This window comes from Chaetura pelagica, unplaced genomic scaffold (genome assembly GCF_000747805.2).
Source record: "Chaetura pelagica isolate M959 unplaced genomic scaffold, ChaPel_1.0 scaffold3, whole genome shotgun sequence".
NCBI lineage: Eukaryota > Metazoa > Chordata > Aves > Apodiformes > Apodidae > Chaetura > Chaetura pelagica.
The window spans coordinates 17094467-17114239 of record NW_009952974.1 but is presented as its reverse complement, the minus strand read 5'-3'; the positions used below and the strand labels follow the sequence as shown (position 1 = coordinate 17114239).

Sequence of the window (19773 nt, the reverse complement as noted above, 5' to 3'; positions counted from 1 at the left end):
TATATGGAAGAGAGAATGTAAGATCTTCAAACAGAAAACAGTGGAAATAATATAAGACATCCTGTGGGAATGCCTAAGTGCAATCTTCAGGGGAAAAATAACTGGCTGCACTTCAAAGAGAGAAAAAAAAATGGATGGAGAAATTTACATTTTTTGAGATCCCAAATGCATACTTTAAAGAAATAAGGGAGTCAATTAAAAGAGGTGCTAGAAACTCTGCAACACAACAGAATGTAATTGAATATATTAATAGAAAATGCAAAAGCAGACCAACCTCCTCAAAATATAAAACTATTATAAACATGGGAATACAGAAAGTAGGCTGCTGCTAATACAGCTGCAGAAGCTGCAAGCAGGAGCAATACCAAAAAGTCTCTGCTGAAAACAGAGAGAGACAGCATGTAACAGTCTCTGCTAAGTGTTAAAACAGCTTTTACAAGGGTTATGAAGAAATGTCAATACAAAACTAGCAGACAGATTTTGCTCCTAAAGGAGAATCTGATTACTGTTTCTGGGTCAATAGTCATTGTGACAATGCCTCGTCACATCTATTACATTTACTGCATTTCTGTAACTTGAACTTCTGTCAGGGTAGTACAGTTATGTCATGCCAGATGAAAACCAAAAAGGCATATTCACCAAGATGAGTTTCAACTGGGAAAGCTGCTTTCTTTAGCCATTCTTAACAGCCAGGGAAGAGGAAGGATTCAGAAGGCTATGCTGAGAGGCATTTCAGCAGAACAACGTAGCACGACATGGGACTAGGCTAGAGCTTGTCCAAAATACTTGCCCTAGTCCCAGGGTATTTAATCCTCTTTGCCCACAGTTTTTCTCCTCAGATCCTATGCCATTGCAACCACATGACTTGTCTTTGTTAAATAAAGTGACGTAAATCAATTAGGCTCTGCTCTGTATCACTTTTTAGTCTCCTCTCTTTCACTCTCCCAATGACAGAGAGATCATCTAACAAGACTGGCCTCTCCAAACTAACCTCTGCCTTTGTAAATATCCTTTCCAACTCCCCAAACTACAGAAAATTGGAGAAGGAAAGTGTGTGGACTTTTCCACTCCACATACATCCACAGGCTTAAAGCCTCTGGAGATCTAGTTACATTCTGAAGAGAAGACAAAGCAGATAATAAATTCATGAAGAAAAGATCTCACACAGTATTGAAAAGAGAAATTTTGATCCAGGCAAAATCTCATTTGTAAAGGGTGTATCTTCATTACAAAACTGCAGAGGTAAGACAGCATACATTTTAATACAATACCAACATTTATGTTCTAATAAAGTTATCTTGCATAGGAACTTTACATGGGTGAAAGAGAATGCATGTACTGTATCACAGCAGAATACATTTACCACCAAACATGTAGAAAACAGTAACTCAAAAAGCTACCAGATGGTAAAACGCACAGTTTCAAAAGCAAGGTAATGCCTACACTACAGAACTATGCTGGTTTTATGAAAACCTATTTTGCAAATATTTATGCTGAACAGTGAAATGATTTATTTTAGCTTAGAAATCTTGGCTTACTGTCCAGAAAGTTCAGTCTCAACTCCCTTGAAATCTCAAAAGGTTTTGTTATATTATAAACAATCACTCAGCTGTCTAAACGTTTGGATTAAAAGTAAAAATGAATTACTATTTAATTACTACATTAAATATCTGCAAAGTTTGAGAGGCTATTCTTTTGTGCAATGTCACATTAATCTACAGCCAATCAAAGCAACATATTACTTAATTTGAGATAGATTATAAATGTCGACAGACTTCATAAAAGTCACAAGGTAAGAGTTACCATTTAGCTCAACTAATCATTTTGACAGTACTAGTATTTTTAAAAAGACAAGTGCTCAAAAAGCTGCAGGAAGAAAAAATTAATAATCTTATTTCATTTGCAAAAGAACATTAAAAACCATTCTGAAATGTTGACTCATTCTGAAGGTCTGAATTATAAAGAAAATTTAGAAAAAATAACAGAAGAATTACACAGTGAAGACCACTATTAAAAAACTTGATGTTATTAAATTAAATAAGCACAATATGTTTACTGAGACTAGAAAAAAATTCCTCTTCTCAAATTTCACCTTATTTGGAGATTTCAGAAATAAAATTAAGACACTTTTGCCAACTACCAATTTTACAGGCTTTTTATCTGAAATCAATATTAACCCCTTTGCATGAATCACTTCATAAACATAGTATTCCATAAAATCCTGGCTAGTTAAAAGTATCAGTAAAAAAGCACTTACTGTGCAAAGGTCTTATCTGTAAGGTTTACATGGTTAATCTTCACAATGCATTCATTTTCATGGAAAAGCCCATCACGTCTAGATCTGCTGTTTTCTTCAATACCACGAATGAAGAGCCCCAGCATCCTAAAAGCAAAACAAAAAAGTAACAACTACCCTTCTTCTGCTGGTATGAGTTTATAGCAACTAAAAATAGATACTAATTTCTACTGTGTATGAGAACAGAGAGTACATTATTATGAAGTGCTTAACCTAAAGAAAGAATTTTCAGTTCACTCTTTACTAAAACAGAGGACAAGGAACACCAAGAAAGATTGCTGGACACTAATACTATTTGCTAGAACTTCTGGAAGTAAGTCCTGAAGGTCATACTTGGAGAAATAGAGGAAAACACCAAACTTGCATGTAGCTTGTCTGCCGTTAAGTAAGGTTACATTGCTCTAAAGAAAAGCACGAAGAGACTAAAAGTCATTTTCTAACTCAACTGTAATAAACTAAATGGGTATTAGAATAAGATAAAATAACCACTGTTAGTACATTGGAAAAATCAGATGCCAAAGGCCCTTATTTTGATACATGATAGCAATACTACTTATTTATGTGGCAGGAAAACAGCAGAACATCAAAACCCAAGTTGCTTGTTACCAGGTTAAGTGCAAATTGAAAACTGAGATGCAGCACAGAAACTGCCAATAATGCATTAAGTGAAGAAGGACTAGTGGTGAAAAGTTCCACTGTGGCTACCTCTGCTGGGAACACCAGGTGATTTCTGACCTACCTGTAGCATCTCTGTAGTGCAGATTACAACTCAACATAGATACTTACAATGAAACCAGTATAATGTCCAAAAAACCCTGACAATTGCATGTTTGTGAAGACCATTTATAATCTAGTCTTATCCACGAAAATTCCATACCACATCACCAAAGACAGGTGACCTTTAGAGACCATTTCTATTGGTTATAGTCCACAAAATATTAATGTGCAATTTCTAACCTGCCAGCACTCCAATCACAAAACAGAGGTCTTGCATTTTCTCTCAGATTCATGACTGTCTATGGTATTTAAGTCCACTCAACAGATTTACTGCACACCATTAGCTATTTCAAATGACACTGTTCTCCATGTGTCTGATTCAGTCAGTTGCTCACTAATCCTATTGTGCTCAGAAGCTACACCCATATAAAGCAATAGGATTGCCCTCTTGTCTGAAACTCATGTGTGCTGTAGTACCTCCATGAGTGGCTTGAGTTGTTTATGCTGTGGCAGCTTAAATTCAATGCTCCATTACTTTTTTCCTGCCACCTCCACGTTAGCACTGCTATTAAATTTTAATTTACTTTTAAAATTATATTTAAAATATATTCAAGTGTAAACCAAAACAATTTGCACTGGTTTTATAGTTTCTGTATTAACTGAGATTTTGTAAATTAATAGAATATTTTAACTACTTCAAGGAAAATCTTGCTCTGCAGCAGAGCTAGGCTAATGCCAGCATTACCTTATTAGAAAATAACTTTAAAACTGAAATACCAGACCAAGTTAGACATGGTGAATGTGGGCTCATAATTCTATCTTCTCATGAACCAAAATAAAAGGTATTCTTCTTCACTTTCTCATTTGATGATAAGTAAAAATTTATACACTAGTGCAGGCTTGATTAAATAAGACAGACAAGTGATTTAAGTCACTCTAGTGCTTTTACAAGGATGCCAGTATGGTTCTGCCGAGGGTCATTAAAATTTTGAGAGCACTGTCTAAACAAGTAGTCCATCTGTCAAAAATCCATTTGCTTCAAGGGATTCCCAAAACCTTTTGTAAATAGGGACATATTAACATGCACGCAATATAGACTAAAGAACTCCACTTCTCCTTCACGAAGGTCTTTAGAAGCTGTACCCAACATACTAATACTTCAGTACAGAACTGTATTATGGTCTCAATAATTACTGATTTTAATATCTTGTCATTTAATGACATTTTTAACGTAATGATCTTTTAACGTAATGATCGTGATTCAGTACACAGCACAACGTTTATGGCATGACTATAACAAAGTCTGCATTTCATGATGGGGTAACAAAGAGAAGAAAAACAGACAGCCTGCAAAATCAAGGACACAACTTGGATCTTCTACAGTTCCCATTGAAGACTCAGCTTTCTTCTTGAGACAGTGATGATATTTTTACAGGCAGCAGGTGGACATCTATTTTCCATTTTGGCAAATAAAACATGCTAAATGGATCTGGGTCCACTTACAAACTCAAATTTTGCTGAGAAAACATTTACACAGACCTTTACAGGGCAATTTAATCCTTCACATTCCCTGTTCTACATGAAAGTTGACAAGTAAAGAAACATTTAAGAATTAGACAATTTTTACTTTTGCAATAATGGTCTTTGTGTTACAGGCAGTCATTTTTCTATGAAGTAGTGTCATTTATGGCATTGGCAATTTCCCATCTCTTATTCAGGGCTGCCAGTATCAAATTAACTCTCTGGCTAAGCCTCTCTATGTCAAATTTCAGCCTAGAATGTATTTATTTCTTTATTTTTACTTCTAAGTTTCATAGCTTAGTTCTAATGAAAATGCTGACACAGTCTTAACTACAGTACATCAATATGAGCATGCTGTTATAATAGGTTTTGTGATCTCAAGAGACAATGTTAAATCATTTGTAATTAAAGTAATCGTATTGTGAAAAAGGGAAGTTGGTGGCATAGTGCACATCTCAGAAAAGCTATACAACCAAATCTGAAAGGTGGTGTGAAAAATGAGGCATGACTAGGCAAGCAAATTTTTTTACTTTTCTCATCTGGTAAGTCACAAATGAAAGGGCTTATACAGGGAAAGATGGCTGGAAAAAAACAAGAAATACAAACTAAAAAAATCACCCACACAACCAAAACTGAACGCCACACACATAAAACCAACTCAACACCATAAAAGGCAAACAACCCCCACAGCTTTAGTATTACATTATTCTACAGAGAGTCTCATTTACATTCAGAGAATACAAACAGAAAAAATAAAAATGATACATAGAAGAAAGGGATGGTATTGTCTTACATGTATCAGATATTTTGGTAATGGAAAACAGTTTTCTTTTAAGCATTTCTTTTCATTGTGATTAAATAGTAGGTATTTTAAGGGGACCACAAAGGAAATCATTCCACCACTATACTTCTTGAGCAATGCAGAAGATATCTTACCTTCCACTCAAAGATGAAAAAAAGGGCACTACATGTATTCCCAATGGTCCACCTTCCCCAGAAATCTCCACTGTTTTTGTCATTTCACTAAAAAAAGAGCACAGGGAAAAACATCTCACAGAACCATCTACGTTAAGAACAAATTCCTTATTGATCAGATGGCAGAAAGGATAGATAAAATATTCAAATCAGAGATCTCTAATAGATAAAAATATGTAAAATGGCTATAAAATCCTTTTTTTTTTTAGTTAGTATTTGTGTCCTTTGAAAGGGAAATACAACATGTATTGAACATTTTCAAGTAAACTCTTAAGTAAATTAAGTCAAGAATAAGCTTTGAAGTAAGGAGACGCTTCATCATAGAAAACCAAAATAACAATAAAATAAAATCCAGAGTTTCCTAAATATTTTAAATTTAAGTACCATGTGAACTGCTTCAGTCCATTTCCCCACATGGACGCTTGATAAATATGAAGATCACAGAGTAAGCACATCAAGTGAGTAAGTAAATTGGTCAAATCACATTTAAATATCTTTATTTCTGTCCTCAATTGTATACAACCTTACTGTCAAACAAAGAACTAAACAAATTGTAATAAAAAATCCAAGTCAGCTCATTTTATCAGGCAGTTTCCTTCCCCAAACACCATTATCAAACCCCTCTATATTATGTCTGACAGAATTTTGCTGTTTCATGGTTATGTGATGTTTCATTTCCTTTGAGTATTTTACACTGCCAGCCTTACAGTGACCTTCACTTTATTCTTGGTGATCATAATTTGAAAAGGAAGGTACTTGAATTGCCTAGAATGTTTACCAAAAACATAAAAAAATTAGCAAGGTCTGTATTCCAGCAGATCACTATCCTTTTTTTCTTTACTAGTCTAGATTTTTTGTGACACCTCCTCCCCTCAAACCATACAGAACACCATCAACACCCAGGATTAGTGGATAACTACTGGGTATCTCAATTTACATTGTAACATCCTAACGGAGTCAAACTACAAGAAGTTCTATGTTCGCACACCAATCCTGTAGCATCACAGAAGATGTAAAGCTGAACCAATTGGCTGCTGCTCTCTGTACTGCCTGAGTTAAAGACTCAGCCCAACTAATGTCAAGGGGAGGCTGCTGTTGCGAAAAAGGCTTCTGACCATTCTCCAAAAACCATGCAACAGATCTAGAGTGCAAATTTGCCATGTAAGAAAGATGATCAAGCGGACTCTTCTGCACTATCCCACCATACCCCCAAAAATGATTCTTTCCTTTCAGCTGACTGATCCCACTGACCCACTGTCTCACAATAATTTTATTTGATGCAAGAATCGACAGAAAAGTGCAGATGTAAGAGAAGAATCTGTGACCACTCTGAAGTGTCAGTGCACAGTTACACGAGACCAGATACAACATAAAAACACAGGGCACAGCTAAGCCTCTCACAAGGAGGGACAATTACTGCAAATAATCTTAGACAATTTCTGGTATTGTTTTCTAGTAAGACAGATTTTTATTTTTATTTTGTTACAAAGCTTCATCCAAATGCATAATGACTACTCAGAAGCAACTTGCCCTAGATACAATAATTCTTAGCTTGGTCAGCTAAAAGTGGAATAAGACCAGACAATAAGTTTATAACATTTTCTTTAGGTTTTGGAGTTTGGGAGGGTGGTTGGGGTTTGATTGTTGGGAAATTTTGGGGCAGAGATTTTTTTTTATATTATTCTTCCAAAAAATGCTAGCACTTGGATTAATTTACATTCCATAAAAATGAAATGGACAGACCCTGAACAACAAACAACCACTGACCCAAACATAACATATTTCTTGTTACTATATATAATATGGGTAAGATTAATAGGCACTTCTTTTCACTGATTTTTTGTTTCCTGCATTCCCATCTCTTCATGGATCAAACAGGGAAATCCTGACAAAATCTTCCTGTATGTTTTTTTAGAATTTTTTTTTTTTTTTTTTCCTAGTGAAACTGCTCAGAAAAGCTAATCAGGGTGGTTAGCAAAAACTCAAATATGCATGCATAGGAAATTAACTCTTCTTTGAATTCCATTTTCTACTTCCTCCAATTCTCTTAACAGACATAAAAAATAATTTAAGGGCTGCCTTTACTGTCTTTTGAACTTCTACGGAACCAAAACATGCAAGCAAATTAAGTAGCCTACAAATCTACAGATCCAGAAAATAATAAAAAGCAGTGAATGGGCTTTCATTTCCATGAGGAGAATTTAAATAAATCACATTTGTCCCCAGATAACCCAGTGTTGCTCAAGGAATCAACAGAAGAGATGCCTTCCTAAGCAGCTGTAAAACAGAGCAGGAATTTTTTGATGGCTAGCACAATAGACAGGTCAGCTGTCATATTAAATCAATGCACTTACTGTAATACGTAGGCTGAAAGCCAAAGAAAGCACACACATTTATTTTTAAATCTCACAAGAAATCTACACACTAAGAAAATCAGGTTTCTTTGTGAAAACAAATAGCTCATATGAACATTGTGTAATACTTCTAAAACATTGTGGCATATCCTAAAAGTACTGTATGTACTGAAGCACTAAAGCAATGGTGTCGGGGCCGGTTCTGTTTAACATTTTTATCAATGATGTGGATGAGGGGATTCAGTGCACCACCCTCAGCAAGTCTGCAGATGACATTAAATTTGTCGGGAGTATTGATCTGCTTGAGGGTAGGAAGGGTCTGCAGAGGGACCTGGACAGGTTAGATCAATGGGCTGGAGTCAACGGGATGAGGTTTAAGAAGACCAAGTGCTGAGTCCTGCAGTTTGGTCATGATAATCCAAAGCAACACTACAGGCTTGGGAAAGAGAGGCTGGGGAGGAGCGTGAGCAGCCCAGTGGAAAAGGATCTGGGAGTACTGATAGATGGCTGGCTGAACATGAGCCAGCAGTGTGCCCAGGGGGCTAAGAAGGCCAACAGCATCCTGGGCTGTATCAAAAACAGTGTGTCCAGCAGGAGTAGGGAAGTGACTGTGTTCAATTCTGGGTGTCACAGTATAAGAAAGACATTGCAGTCCTGGAGCACGTCCAGAGAAGAGTGATGAGGCTGGTGAGAAGTTTGGAGGGCATGTTGTACGAGGAGAGGGTGAGGGATGTGGGGTTGCTTTGTCTGAAGGAGAGAAGGCTCAGGGGAGATCTTATTGCTCTCTACAATTACCTGATGGGAGGTTGTAGAGAGGTTGGTGTTGGTCTCTTCTCCCAAGTAACTAGCAATAGGATGAGAGGGAATGGGTTTAACTTGTGCAAGGGGAGGTGCAGGCTGGATATAAGGAAAAATGTCTTTACTGAAAGAGTGATGAGGTATTGGAATGGGCTGCTCAGGGAGGTGGTGGAGTTGCCATCCTTGAAGGTGTTCTAGAAGTGTTTAGATGTGGTGCTTCAGCATATAGTTTAGTGGTTGTGGTAGTTGGATTACGGTTTGACTCAATGATGCTCTATATACATAAAAAAGGTACTTTAGAATATTTTTTTTTCAGTCACAAATTATTCAGAATGACTTTTTTCATTCTCAAACAAATGTGATTCTAAGTTACATTTGAAATTAAAATTGCCCTTCACAATACCAGATCTTTAAGGATACATTATTTTTATGTTGTACCTGTGAAAATCTGGAAGTTAAAAAGTTAAAAAAGAGGATATCTAAGATGTGGCTTTTTTTTTTTTGTTTGTTTGTTTGTTTTTTGTTCAAGAACCTCGAAGATCAGAGACTCTGAAAAATTTTACATCATTCACTCATGCTGTTACAGTTTACACTATCCTGGAATAAGTATTCAGGACCAGGGCATGACTGAACGAAATCCTGAACAGGATAAGCTTTAAGAACACTAATTACTAAACTCCACAGGTGCAAGGGACTCTCCAAGGTGCTGGGACTCTTCAGTTTGATAGTCAACTTAAAAATGCAGAATGGCTTTCCACTGCTGGTTGATAGCTGCGACATTGACAACAGAGAGAGTAATCTGTGAATTTTCTGTAATATTCAATGCATTTAAAATACAAATTGCCAAAATTTTACACTCCAATAGTTAATAACCTGCTAATTACCTACTCCTATTTCAAATCTCCCATAGACGTCTTAAACGTATTTTGCACTAAAGTTAAAAAAAAAACCAAACAAAACAAGTTTGGCCCATCAAGTCAGTAGAAAAGACCTGGAGTCCCATTGCTAGCTAGGAATGAGAGGCTGGGAGCACTGGTTAGTGATGCACAGAAGGTGTCTCAGTGTGCCACACGGCTAGTATCTCCTGTGTGTTCCTCAAGGAGCAAACAGAGCTCCTACCTCAGAAAATACTGTCCTTGCTGAATTTGCAACCTAATTTCTACAGAATACATATGGATACACTCTTACAGCAAACAAAACAAGTAACCTTTTAAAAAGCATTTATCTCAGTGAAACTTCTCAGAACTGCAGGGTTCACCCCAACTAGAAACATTGCACCAGGCCTTCTTCAAATGCATGATGGCATCTCCTTTCCCCTCACTGCATTCAAAGGTGCCTCAGAGGTTACAGTGAAGAGAGAACACCTGCCTAACATGACCTGATTGTGGCTTCCAAGACCACGGTTAACATTGTACTATTGATTTTTAACCTGAAGAAGTTGTCATCATTTACTATTTAAATTCATCATTGCTTGATGTTTATTGATTTCTGCCAGGTTCTTTCCAGTCTGTCACCTTTGTCAGAAAGGCTTGCCATGCATATTATTAAAAATGTTGATAAATACAATTCAGCAAAGAGAGAGGTAGAGAAGATGTACACATGCATGTAGTGAGCTGCCTGATCAGTAGACCATTTCTAACATGGAAAGCAGAGCATATTCAGTGGTGGTTCAGTTTGATCTTCAGATTGGCAGTGTCCTTGCTGTTGAATACTATAGCTTCCTTTCCTGAAAACTGTATCAAGAATTAGCAGATTGTTAGTTTTGCAACAGGAAAAGTTTTGTTGCTGAAAGCTCCTCTGCAATAATGCTGAAGAACCCATCTCAACCACTGAGCGCATATAGGCTTATAAGGGATTTCTCTCCAGAAAGAAACCATTTTTTAATAGGACCTAAGGTCCTGTGATTTTCCCAAATCACAAGTGCTAGGACGATCTTGGTAGGATTTCTACTGAAGAATGCAGTAGATGTAGCCTACAGTGGGTTGTTTTGCAACATGGTGACAACAGTACCTTGGAAAAAGCTGCTTTCTGCAGGGTTATTGGGCAAAACTTGTCATCACTTGCATGTCACAAGAAACTCCTGCCTGAGTAAACACAGATCAAGTCTTCATCATTTCAATGACATATTCTTTAGCCATTTTAGTCTTATTCAATACTTGCATGCGAGTCTTCAACCCAGGCATGACATGATGAAGAAACAACCTTTGAAAACATCACTGAATTCCTTACATGTTTTAAAGAAAAGTTTTGGATTAGTAAAAGCGGATGCATCTGAAAAAAATCTTAGTGCAGGATGCCAGTGTTTCCTTCACAAACAGAAAAGCACAGCTGATAGTCTGAATATGCCTTGTGGCATTTTTATTGACCACAGCCAAGTAAAAGGCAAAGGAAATGCCACTCAGATGCAGACAGCTCACAGATGAAGTTATTGAGCTGCTCCTTCCCTCCTTGTTCTTCACTTCTGCCTCCAGCCCTACCAGCCAATGCTGCTATTCCAGAGAGGAGAGCATCCATGAAAAAAAGGCTGCTGACATTTGGTAGAGAGCACAGGCTTACAGGTGATGACAAGTTACAGAAGAGAATTTGAAAGAGGAAGTACGATTCCAGATTTTTCCAAATGAGTGGTGTGATGACTCTGTCCATGTACTTCTTTCTCATATTGAAACACTACAGTTTCTAACAGTAATAACGTATCTGTAGTCATTCCTCCAAGAAGGCTTCCAAAGTAGCCAGCTCAAGTGAAGCTGTCAGCACATTTTCCACCCATCTCCTACCTCTTTTTTTTCACATGCTGCCTTCCCTCTTTTAAACTAGATGCTTTAAGCTCTGATTAAAATGTCTTGGATGCCCTGAAGAATAAATTGGAGCTCAAGATGTGAAACAGCATGAATACATTCTAATGATGGAAATCTGAGCCATATCTAAATAAGGTTGGAGAGCATCCTACAAGGAGAGGAGAAAGCAATTTGAACATGCAGAGCCAAGAAGGAGCTTTCCAGGCACAGTTGAAGAACCTGTTCTCTCTCAGAGGAGACAGGCACATTTCAGCCACTGCATTCTACACAGAACTAAGCAAATTATCCAAAGTTTAAATATTTACTACAAAAGAATATCAGTCTTCCAGTTTCAGATTTGAAGAGGTAACCAATCACCCTCTCCTAACTAAAATGCATTAATCTAGTCAAGATGCTACTGTAATCAAGATTTTTTACCCACAAAAATTAGTTAATTCTCATGAGATTAACTGTCTAAAGGTTTAGAAAGAAACCAGACAGCCTGAAGGAATGAGGAATGCATGTCTTTTTTTCCCCTTAATTCAAATTGTTACACTTCTGTGGTGTTAGGCTAATGAAAGGCACAGAATGTAAAAAAAAAAAAAAAAAAAAAAAAGTGAAAATGCAGAGAAGGAAAAAAATGCAGTTACGCTTTAATTATGTATCTATAGTGCTTAAACCCAAGAACTGACCCTGACCTCTGCTAGCCAGAAGTGGGAAGACAGCAAAACAGAACATAATGAAAACACGTAATGAATTATCTATGCATAAATTACCCTTTGAGTTCCTACTAATCCATTGCTATTAAGCTAAATATCCACTTCCAAGCAGATTTGTGTTTAGTGTTCCTTAACATAGTAATTTTTACTAAAAGAAGCAAAGTTTTCAAAAGTAGTATTACTATGTATAGTGGGAATTCAATGTTAAAGGTTGTGACAAATTTTTACCAGACTTCTGTAGAGTACCAAAACCCTGCTGCTACTTTAAAAATCTTTCAGTCCTAGCCCAAAATATGTAGGAAAAGGCCAGATTTTATACACTGATGGCATTAGCTTGGCTTCCCTTATTCTGAATGTCTCCTTACAAGTGAACCCAAAATAATAATTAAAAAAAGCCTTCCTTCTGAAATTTCAAGACAACTGCCTTTAGTCCTGTCTGTCTTTATTCCATTAAAAAACATGCCAATGACCCAATGATTCAAGTCTCTCTTCTAGCAAAGTTCAACTCTCAAAACTCCAATGAACATTTTCAGGCTCCTGAGGGATATATAGTCCTGAAAAGTTTCCCAGTACTTTTACAGTTAAATGTTTTCACAGAATCCAGGCAAAGAAACTTCCTTCCTATAAGCTTCTGAGTAGAGAAGCTAAAATTCCTCCACACTGCCACTCACTTCATATACTCAATGTGCAATTAATTTTACCTACTTAAATCAGTGAACTGGTTTTCTTCAAAAGAAACAGTTCTCCCACTTGAGTGAGAAACATAAAACAGGTCTGAAACCTTTAATTTCAACTGACTAGGCTTCACATTCATAAAATATTAATAATGAAATTCTTTTTTTCCACTTCCCTCTGAAATACCCATTATTGGCTGCAATTTGAGAAGGAACACTGACTTCAGACAGGTTGGTGCTCTGGTAAGAAGGCTCAGATAATTTTCTTAGGTGACTAGATGCTATTTTGCTTAAGTGTTATAGGTAATAAGGATTATCAAAACCACTGACAGGAATGAATATTTTCTAGTGAAAGCAGCAGGGACAATAGTGGTTTTCTTGTGTAGCATGGAGCAGCTCACAATTAGGCTGAAATATTAGCTTCATTAGCAACACTTAATGTGGCTTATTTAAATGAAGGTTTAAGGTATCATGGCTTGGTGGTCCTTCATGGCCCTAACAACTTTGTAGTACAGAAAGAAAGGTATCTGCACAAATGAAAATTATAAATAATACATTTCTTCAGAATGAACAGTGTAAAAGAAATCAAATTAGATATTAAGATGCTAGTTTTACTACTTGTGGAAAAAAAATAGTTTCATTATTTAATACAATCTAATAAAAAAAACCACTTCTTTATATTTAATCAAATTAAGCTACAAGTAGGATGGATAAATGGTCTCTAGTTACTAATTATTTTCCTTTATAAACCCATTACTCCTAATGAAAAAAGCTTTCATAAAAACAGTTTTTAAAAAATCGTCTTCACTTTTAAGGAAAAAGCTACATAAGAATCAAAATAATTGTCTTAAAATGTAAATTGTTTGGCTTGTTAAATTCCAGTGAATTTCAGAGATATATTAACTAACTTTGCTTTACAAAATAATGTTCTGAATTCCTCCTAAGTTCACTGGGTAAAGAAATTGGAATATATTACAAATACTGGAATTCACAATTTTGGGGGAAAAAATCTTCATACTACCCATCTCAAAACTTACAGGCAAATTAGAGTTTACAAAAAATATCTCCTCAGGATATGGGAAGCATTAGCAAGGTATATTTTGGTACAATTATATTTACTGTAACTCTGTATGTAAAGAAATGCTGGCAACATGCCAGAGAAGAGCTGGCTATTTCAGAGCTGACTAACTCTGAAAAGTGTCACAGAGGTTACTCTCATTGTCAGTATTTCCAATAGCCACCAAAATTAGGTTATGAAAATTAAAAGCATATGAGTATCACAACCTTCTTCTGAGGAATCCTAAATGCAATCGATGACTTGTTTAACTTGATAAACAATAATGTGCTCTCAGAAAATTCCTAGGAGGACTTAAATGATCTGAAACACCCTAGGTAAAAGCATAAGGACAACAGTAAATATGAGCATAGCATGCACAGGGCTTGATTAATACCCATTAAAAATTAGCGGATCAAAAGACAAGTGAGTGCATATATTTGGTGATGCATAATAATTACCTCACGTGAAAAAAGCTGTAGAAGTCTTTAGCAACATTCCATAAAGAGAAAATAAGCATTAGCAACTAAACTGACTAAGTTGTATACCTGCATGATGAACACTAATCAGCTTGTGTGTAATGTAGAGGCCTGGCAGGTGCAGAGAAAGCTGGAAGAGCACTCCAGTTCCTTCTCATGATGAGACCATTCTAAAAATACGTATCAGTACTAGCAGGCAAGAGAAGAAACTATAAAATAGCATTAAAAGTAGGTGACAAGGAGGCCATCAAGAGGGAAGAAAAATACAAACAAGGGAATTGAAAAGCACAACCTTACAGTCTCCTGTACAATAAATTAAATGATGAATCAAAGAACAAGAAATAGTAGAAAATCAACTTGCTTGCATGGAGAAAAATTATTTTTGACATGGTCTAAAAGCAATGGTGATCCTTCGACCTAAAATCCTGGCATGGCCCAGAAGACCACCAAAGTTAGAGTCCCTGCTCTTGCCAACTTTCCTACAGGCTTTGAATATGTAACTTCATGCCTCTCTCCTAGACCCCAGTTAGGTAAAATGGTTTTAAAAAGTTAAAATTTTTTTGTTTGTTTATTTTTGTTTGGTCTGTTGGTTTTTTTTAATAAGAAGTTAATATACTTGCTTTTGCTCAAGAGTTTGTGAAGATAAATGCTCTAAGCTTAAGGCATGCAGATACTGTTTAATGGCTTTTGTTTTATAAGATCTTAACAACAATAAGCTGCAAAATTATAGCAAATTATTATTTGCTACCATCAAAATCAAAACAAATTATTTTTTGACATTTTAGCTGTCACACAGAAGTTTGCCATTAATGCCTCTTAATTTCATTATTCAACTGCTATGAGATCACTAGAGTTCTGCAAAAAACCCAATACACTGGAAAAAGGACTGAATTTGAGTACTCAGAAAGGTGACTTTACCACAACGTGAAACACCAGTCAAAACTGAACTTTAAGCTTTTGTTGGAGCAAGAGAATACCAGTATGGAAAGATTTTGCTTTAAATTTGCCACAACAAATCATCTGATATGACCACTGAGGATCTGACTGACCTACTTACTGACAATGTATTGCAGCCTGACTTGTTAATTGTGGTGCAACAAATTTAACCTGCAAAATTATTTTTTCCATTTCATTTCAGCCACTTAGAATTTTCCCTCTGATTTCAGGAACAATAAATCTCAAAGCTCATTATTAAATCTCTTGAAAACATCTAGTTTCCTCTTGTTTCAGATGTGTAGCTCTCAAATTTTACCATATTGGCTTCCAATTCATGTTACATATTTACCTAAGTGTCACTGAAAATTTAGAATGGTCAAATTTCAAGTTATTTCCCAAACTATCAATATGACCACTACCACCTTCAGTTATAACAGCACTGGCCATCTCTTTTTTCTTATAAATGAAGAGAGGAAAAGGAGGCATTCAATCTGAGTTCTCTATGAGGCAATGCACAAGGAAATACTGCAAATATTCTGCTATGGTTTTCATGGTGTACAGACGCAGATATAAAATCTACTACAGCAGAAGCAAAACTATAAGCTTACTACTCAAAAACAGAGGTGTTATTTTAACTGAAAAAGATAATTTTAGGATTCTATGGTTATTTTTTTGAGATATAATATACCACCTAAGAACATCCTGTATCTTAAGACATTAAATACTTGCACAACTGAGCAGAAAGCAAAAGCACTACAACAGTAGCATATTTCCCCCAAAGCCTTATACTGCAAACAAACCAATAAAATCATTCATATTCATCACCAAGGGTGAAAGATTGTCATGTACAAATAAGTGCTTCAGTATGTGAATTGGTGCATTTGTAGGATGAGTAAGGGATGAGGAGGAAAAGCTCATGATGAGCACAATGCAGATTCACAGATGCAGCTGGAATAATCAGTCTTCACCAAGGGTGAAAGATTGTCATGTACAAATAAGTGCTTCAGTATGTGAATTGGTGCATTTGTAGGATGAGTAAGGGATGAGGAGGAAAAGCTCATGATGAGCACAATGCAGATTCACAGATGCAGCTGGAATGAGAAGTCAGTCTTTTTCAGTATGTTGATAAACCACACTTGAATCAGCACTGAAAAGATGTTCCTACCTTACAGGGAGTCGGGCCTTCTGAGCCAACAACAGTTCTGTGGGTCCAGTGAGGTTTATCTCCCCATCCTGAAAGGATACCTGGGAAGTACCCTGTTGAGAGAATTCAAAGCACATTTAGAAACGATGTACATATTTATGCATATAGAAAAATGGCTGTAATTACACTTTTTCTTAATATTTGGAAGAGAAAACAAACCATAAGTAATGTCATCTCACTGACAGCGAGGACTGAATGACCCATTCTGTACACAGAGCACAAGGAACAGCATTCAGAGAAGCAGGAGGGTACTTAGTCCTGTTCCTCACACAAGAGTTCCACCATGCTTCCACTGGAGAACCTCTTGGTACTGGCTCCTTGTCTGCCTATCTAACCTGAATGTAATTCTTTCCCACCCTGAGCCACCTCCTTTCTAATAATGGATTCCACAGATCTTGGATGAACCCAACAGCTTTTTTTCTGCTTTCTATCCCCAGGTAGCACTCATTTAGTAAAGACCTACTTTCTCAGTAACTTCAAAGAAAAAGAAATTACATAACCATTTGGTCAGACACTAAAACAGAGTGCACACAGGGTACTGACATCAATGCTAAAGCTCTTGAGAGCTATTATTTAATTTTCTTGTTGTCATCCTTAGACTCTTAATGTTTCCATTTTTCCATACCGGGAAAGGGAGAGAGGTACCAACAAGATAAGACCACTGTCAGCAGGTGATATATTAGCTTTAATGTACTGTACTTCATCATGACCCTTATGGCAATAATGTAAACAGAGCAAAATCCGTTACAGAGACCTTCTTTGGAGAGGTCACTTGTGTCAATTCTGCAACAGGAATATAGCTGGAAGACATAAATCTTCAGCTGTCAACACACTAAGAGAATTCAATTCAGAGCTTGATCTTAACTAGATAAAGCCTAAAGTTTATAATTATTTTTCTGTTGTTGTAGTGAAACTGTTTTCCAGTGTATTTACTTGCCATATCAAGTTGTCTCAAGGCAAAAGGTGCAATGTTATAAATTAAATCTAAAAAACAAAGCAAACTAAATAGGTAATTTAATTTTCAATAAAAGCTCTACACTGCATATTAAAACTTTCAATTTCTCTCAAAAGATGGCTCTACTCAGAAAGATGGACTTAAAATTCTGATAGTTTTAGTACCTCAAATATTCGTAGAACTTATTTTCAATTTACAAGTATGAAGAGTAGGGGTGAGAGTGGGTTGCTTAGTGTTTTAGTAAAGAATCATGAACAGCCTTGCAAGCAAACCTTTGGAATATAAATCAAGCTTGATCCCCTTTTGGTTCAGATGCTGCATTTGAACCTTTAATATTGGTAGCAATTCTCTTTGTGTGTTAATCAGAGCACAAGCCAACAGACTCTGCTTCTAATGCGAGACCAATACAGCTCACTGAAAGCAAATATCTGTCACTAATGGAAGGACTATTTTAGAAAACATTATTGAGTGTGTGCCATCTCTTCCAAACACTTTTCACAGTGGAACCACAGGTCAAGGAACAGTTCTTGTTATATGAAGCATACTCCATACTAACCTCATAAACCAGGAATTCAACCTCAAGCAGTGTGTTAGCAATAGAAGCCTGACACACACCCTTCAAATGTTGATTTCACCTTGAAAAAAAGACAGTGCCTTGGTAGCAACAGATGCCAGAAGCAGACAAACCTCAGATAATATTCCCAACAAAGCTGACCTCATTTAGCTAACCACTGAAAACAATGGTGCTTTAAAGGATCTTCTTGGAAGGTTGAAAATAAACAAACACTAGATTTTGGGTCATGAATTAACTAGACTCTCTTTTCTTCCAGACACTGGCTGTAACACAGTGCTGCTCAGTGCATGGCAGAGAACTTGCTATTCAAGCCTTGGAACTGTTGTATTATTTAAAGCCTCCCTCGCACTCTACACAAGTCTGCATAAGGCAGTTGATTTCTCTGTTTCTGGGCTTTTGATTACTGTTGTTCTTGTTGTAGTGAGGCTACATCCATATTTGCCCTCCATCTCTACTTCCTTGGGAAAGACACTTCACAGTAATGACAAATGCTGCTGTTCAGAGCACAATCTCTTTCTGTTTACTGATTCACAGGTTTTAAACCACAAGGAACTTTTTTTTTAATCATCAAGACTAATTTCATGCTGGGAATTACATTTGTTCAGTGACACAGCACAACACTGGTAAGGGTAGAGTTACAGTCCAAGATAATTAAGAGGTTTTGGAGAAAAATGTCAACCAACAGCTTTCTTTTCTGCTAAAGACTGAACCAGCAAAAAGTGTCTTGAAGCTGGATAACAAGGTTATTAGAGATATTAGGGGGATCAGACCATCAGTAGAGATCTTCCAGAACAGACGTAAAAACATGCCACAAATGTTGAATACGTGTCCCTTCCTGCATCAGAAAACAATGGTCCAGCCTTGTGAGGCACCTGACAATCCCACATTTACAAGATTTCACCATTCCAAAAGATAAAATGTCTGTGAGGAATTGGAGGATGAAGTTTGCATTTAAAAAAATGCTGAGGAACTTCTGAAATGCCATAGTGAGGAAGTTCAGCGACACAGCCCCCGTCCTGCCTGTTTTGATTTGAAGGCAGATAGTGCTCACACATATCACAGATTATCATGGGCTCAAGTCAGCAAACACAAAGCCAGTTTTTCTTTAAACTTGTAACTGATCAAGGAAACATGAATCATAACACTGAAATTATAATTGAACTCTTTGAGAATGATGTTATAGCTCCAGTCACGTAACAATCACTACAAATGGACAAGCTCCTTTCGTCCTTCAGCATTTCATTAGAAGTTCAATAATTTTAAACAGACCATCTTCTGCCCAACTAGCAGAATCATAGCAATCCAATAATGCACAAATAAAAACACTATTAGAAGACAATGATCCAACACACACAAAATTTCTCAGTTTCTTGCTCATATTTTAAAGACTGATTGTCAGTTTTCCACCAGTAGCAGAATTAATGACACTGACTCCTAAAACCTGACTCAAATTCAGTTGACAGTATAGTAGATTTACAGTGACAGAATTGCAGTTTTCACTTAAGAAATGGGAATAAAATGCAAAATGGTGTGCTAAAAACAAAAGCCAAGAAAGGATATGCATCTGAGAACAGTGGAAGTTTTAAAATTTATTTACATAATTTCAATTAAACAATTTTTCTTAGTGCTGCCAAAAGAACATTCTTCAATATAGGACTAAAGCAGAAGAAAGGGGTCCTATTAAATAATAGCCCTCTGCAGACAACTCTAACTCAAATGCTTGGAAGAACCTCATATTCATTA

General features: G+C 36.5%; 1 protein-coding gene across 1 annotated transcript in view; it reads right to left on the bottom strand.

The window, feature by feature from the left end:
- The window catches only part of LOC104387563 (partitioning defective 3 homolog B-like), a gene marked incomplete at its 3' end in the record, with an annotated part of 181676 nt that overhangs the window by 33418 nt on the left and 128485 nt on the right, over positions 1-19773 (bottom strand). Inside the window, exons 4-6 of the mRNA XM_009996336.1 lie at positions 16463-16554; positions 5471-5557; positions 2258-2383 (exon numbers count right to left, since the gene is read on the bottom strand). Of these exons, the coding sequence (XP_009994638.1) occupies positions 2258-2383; positions 5471-5557; positions 16463-16554 (305 nt within the window). The remainder of the gene's footprint in view (positions 1-2257; positions 2384-5470; positions 5558-16462; positions 16555-19773) is intronic.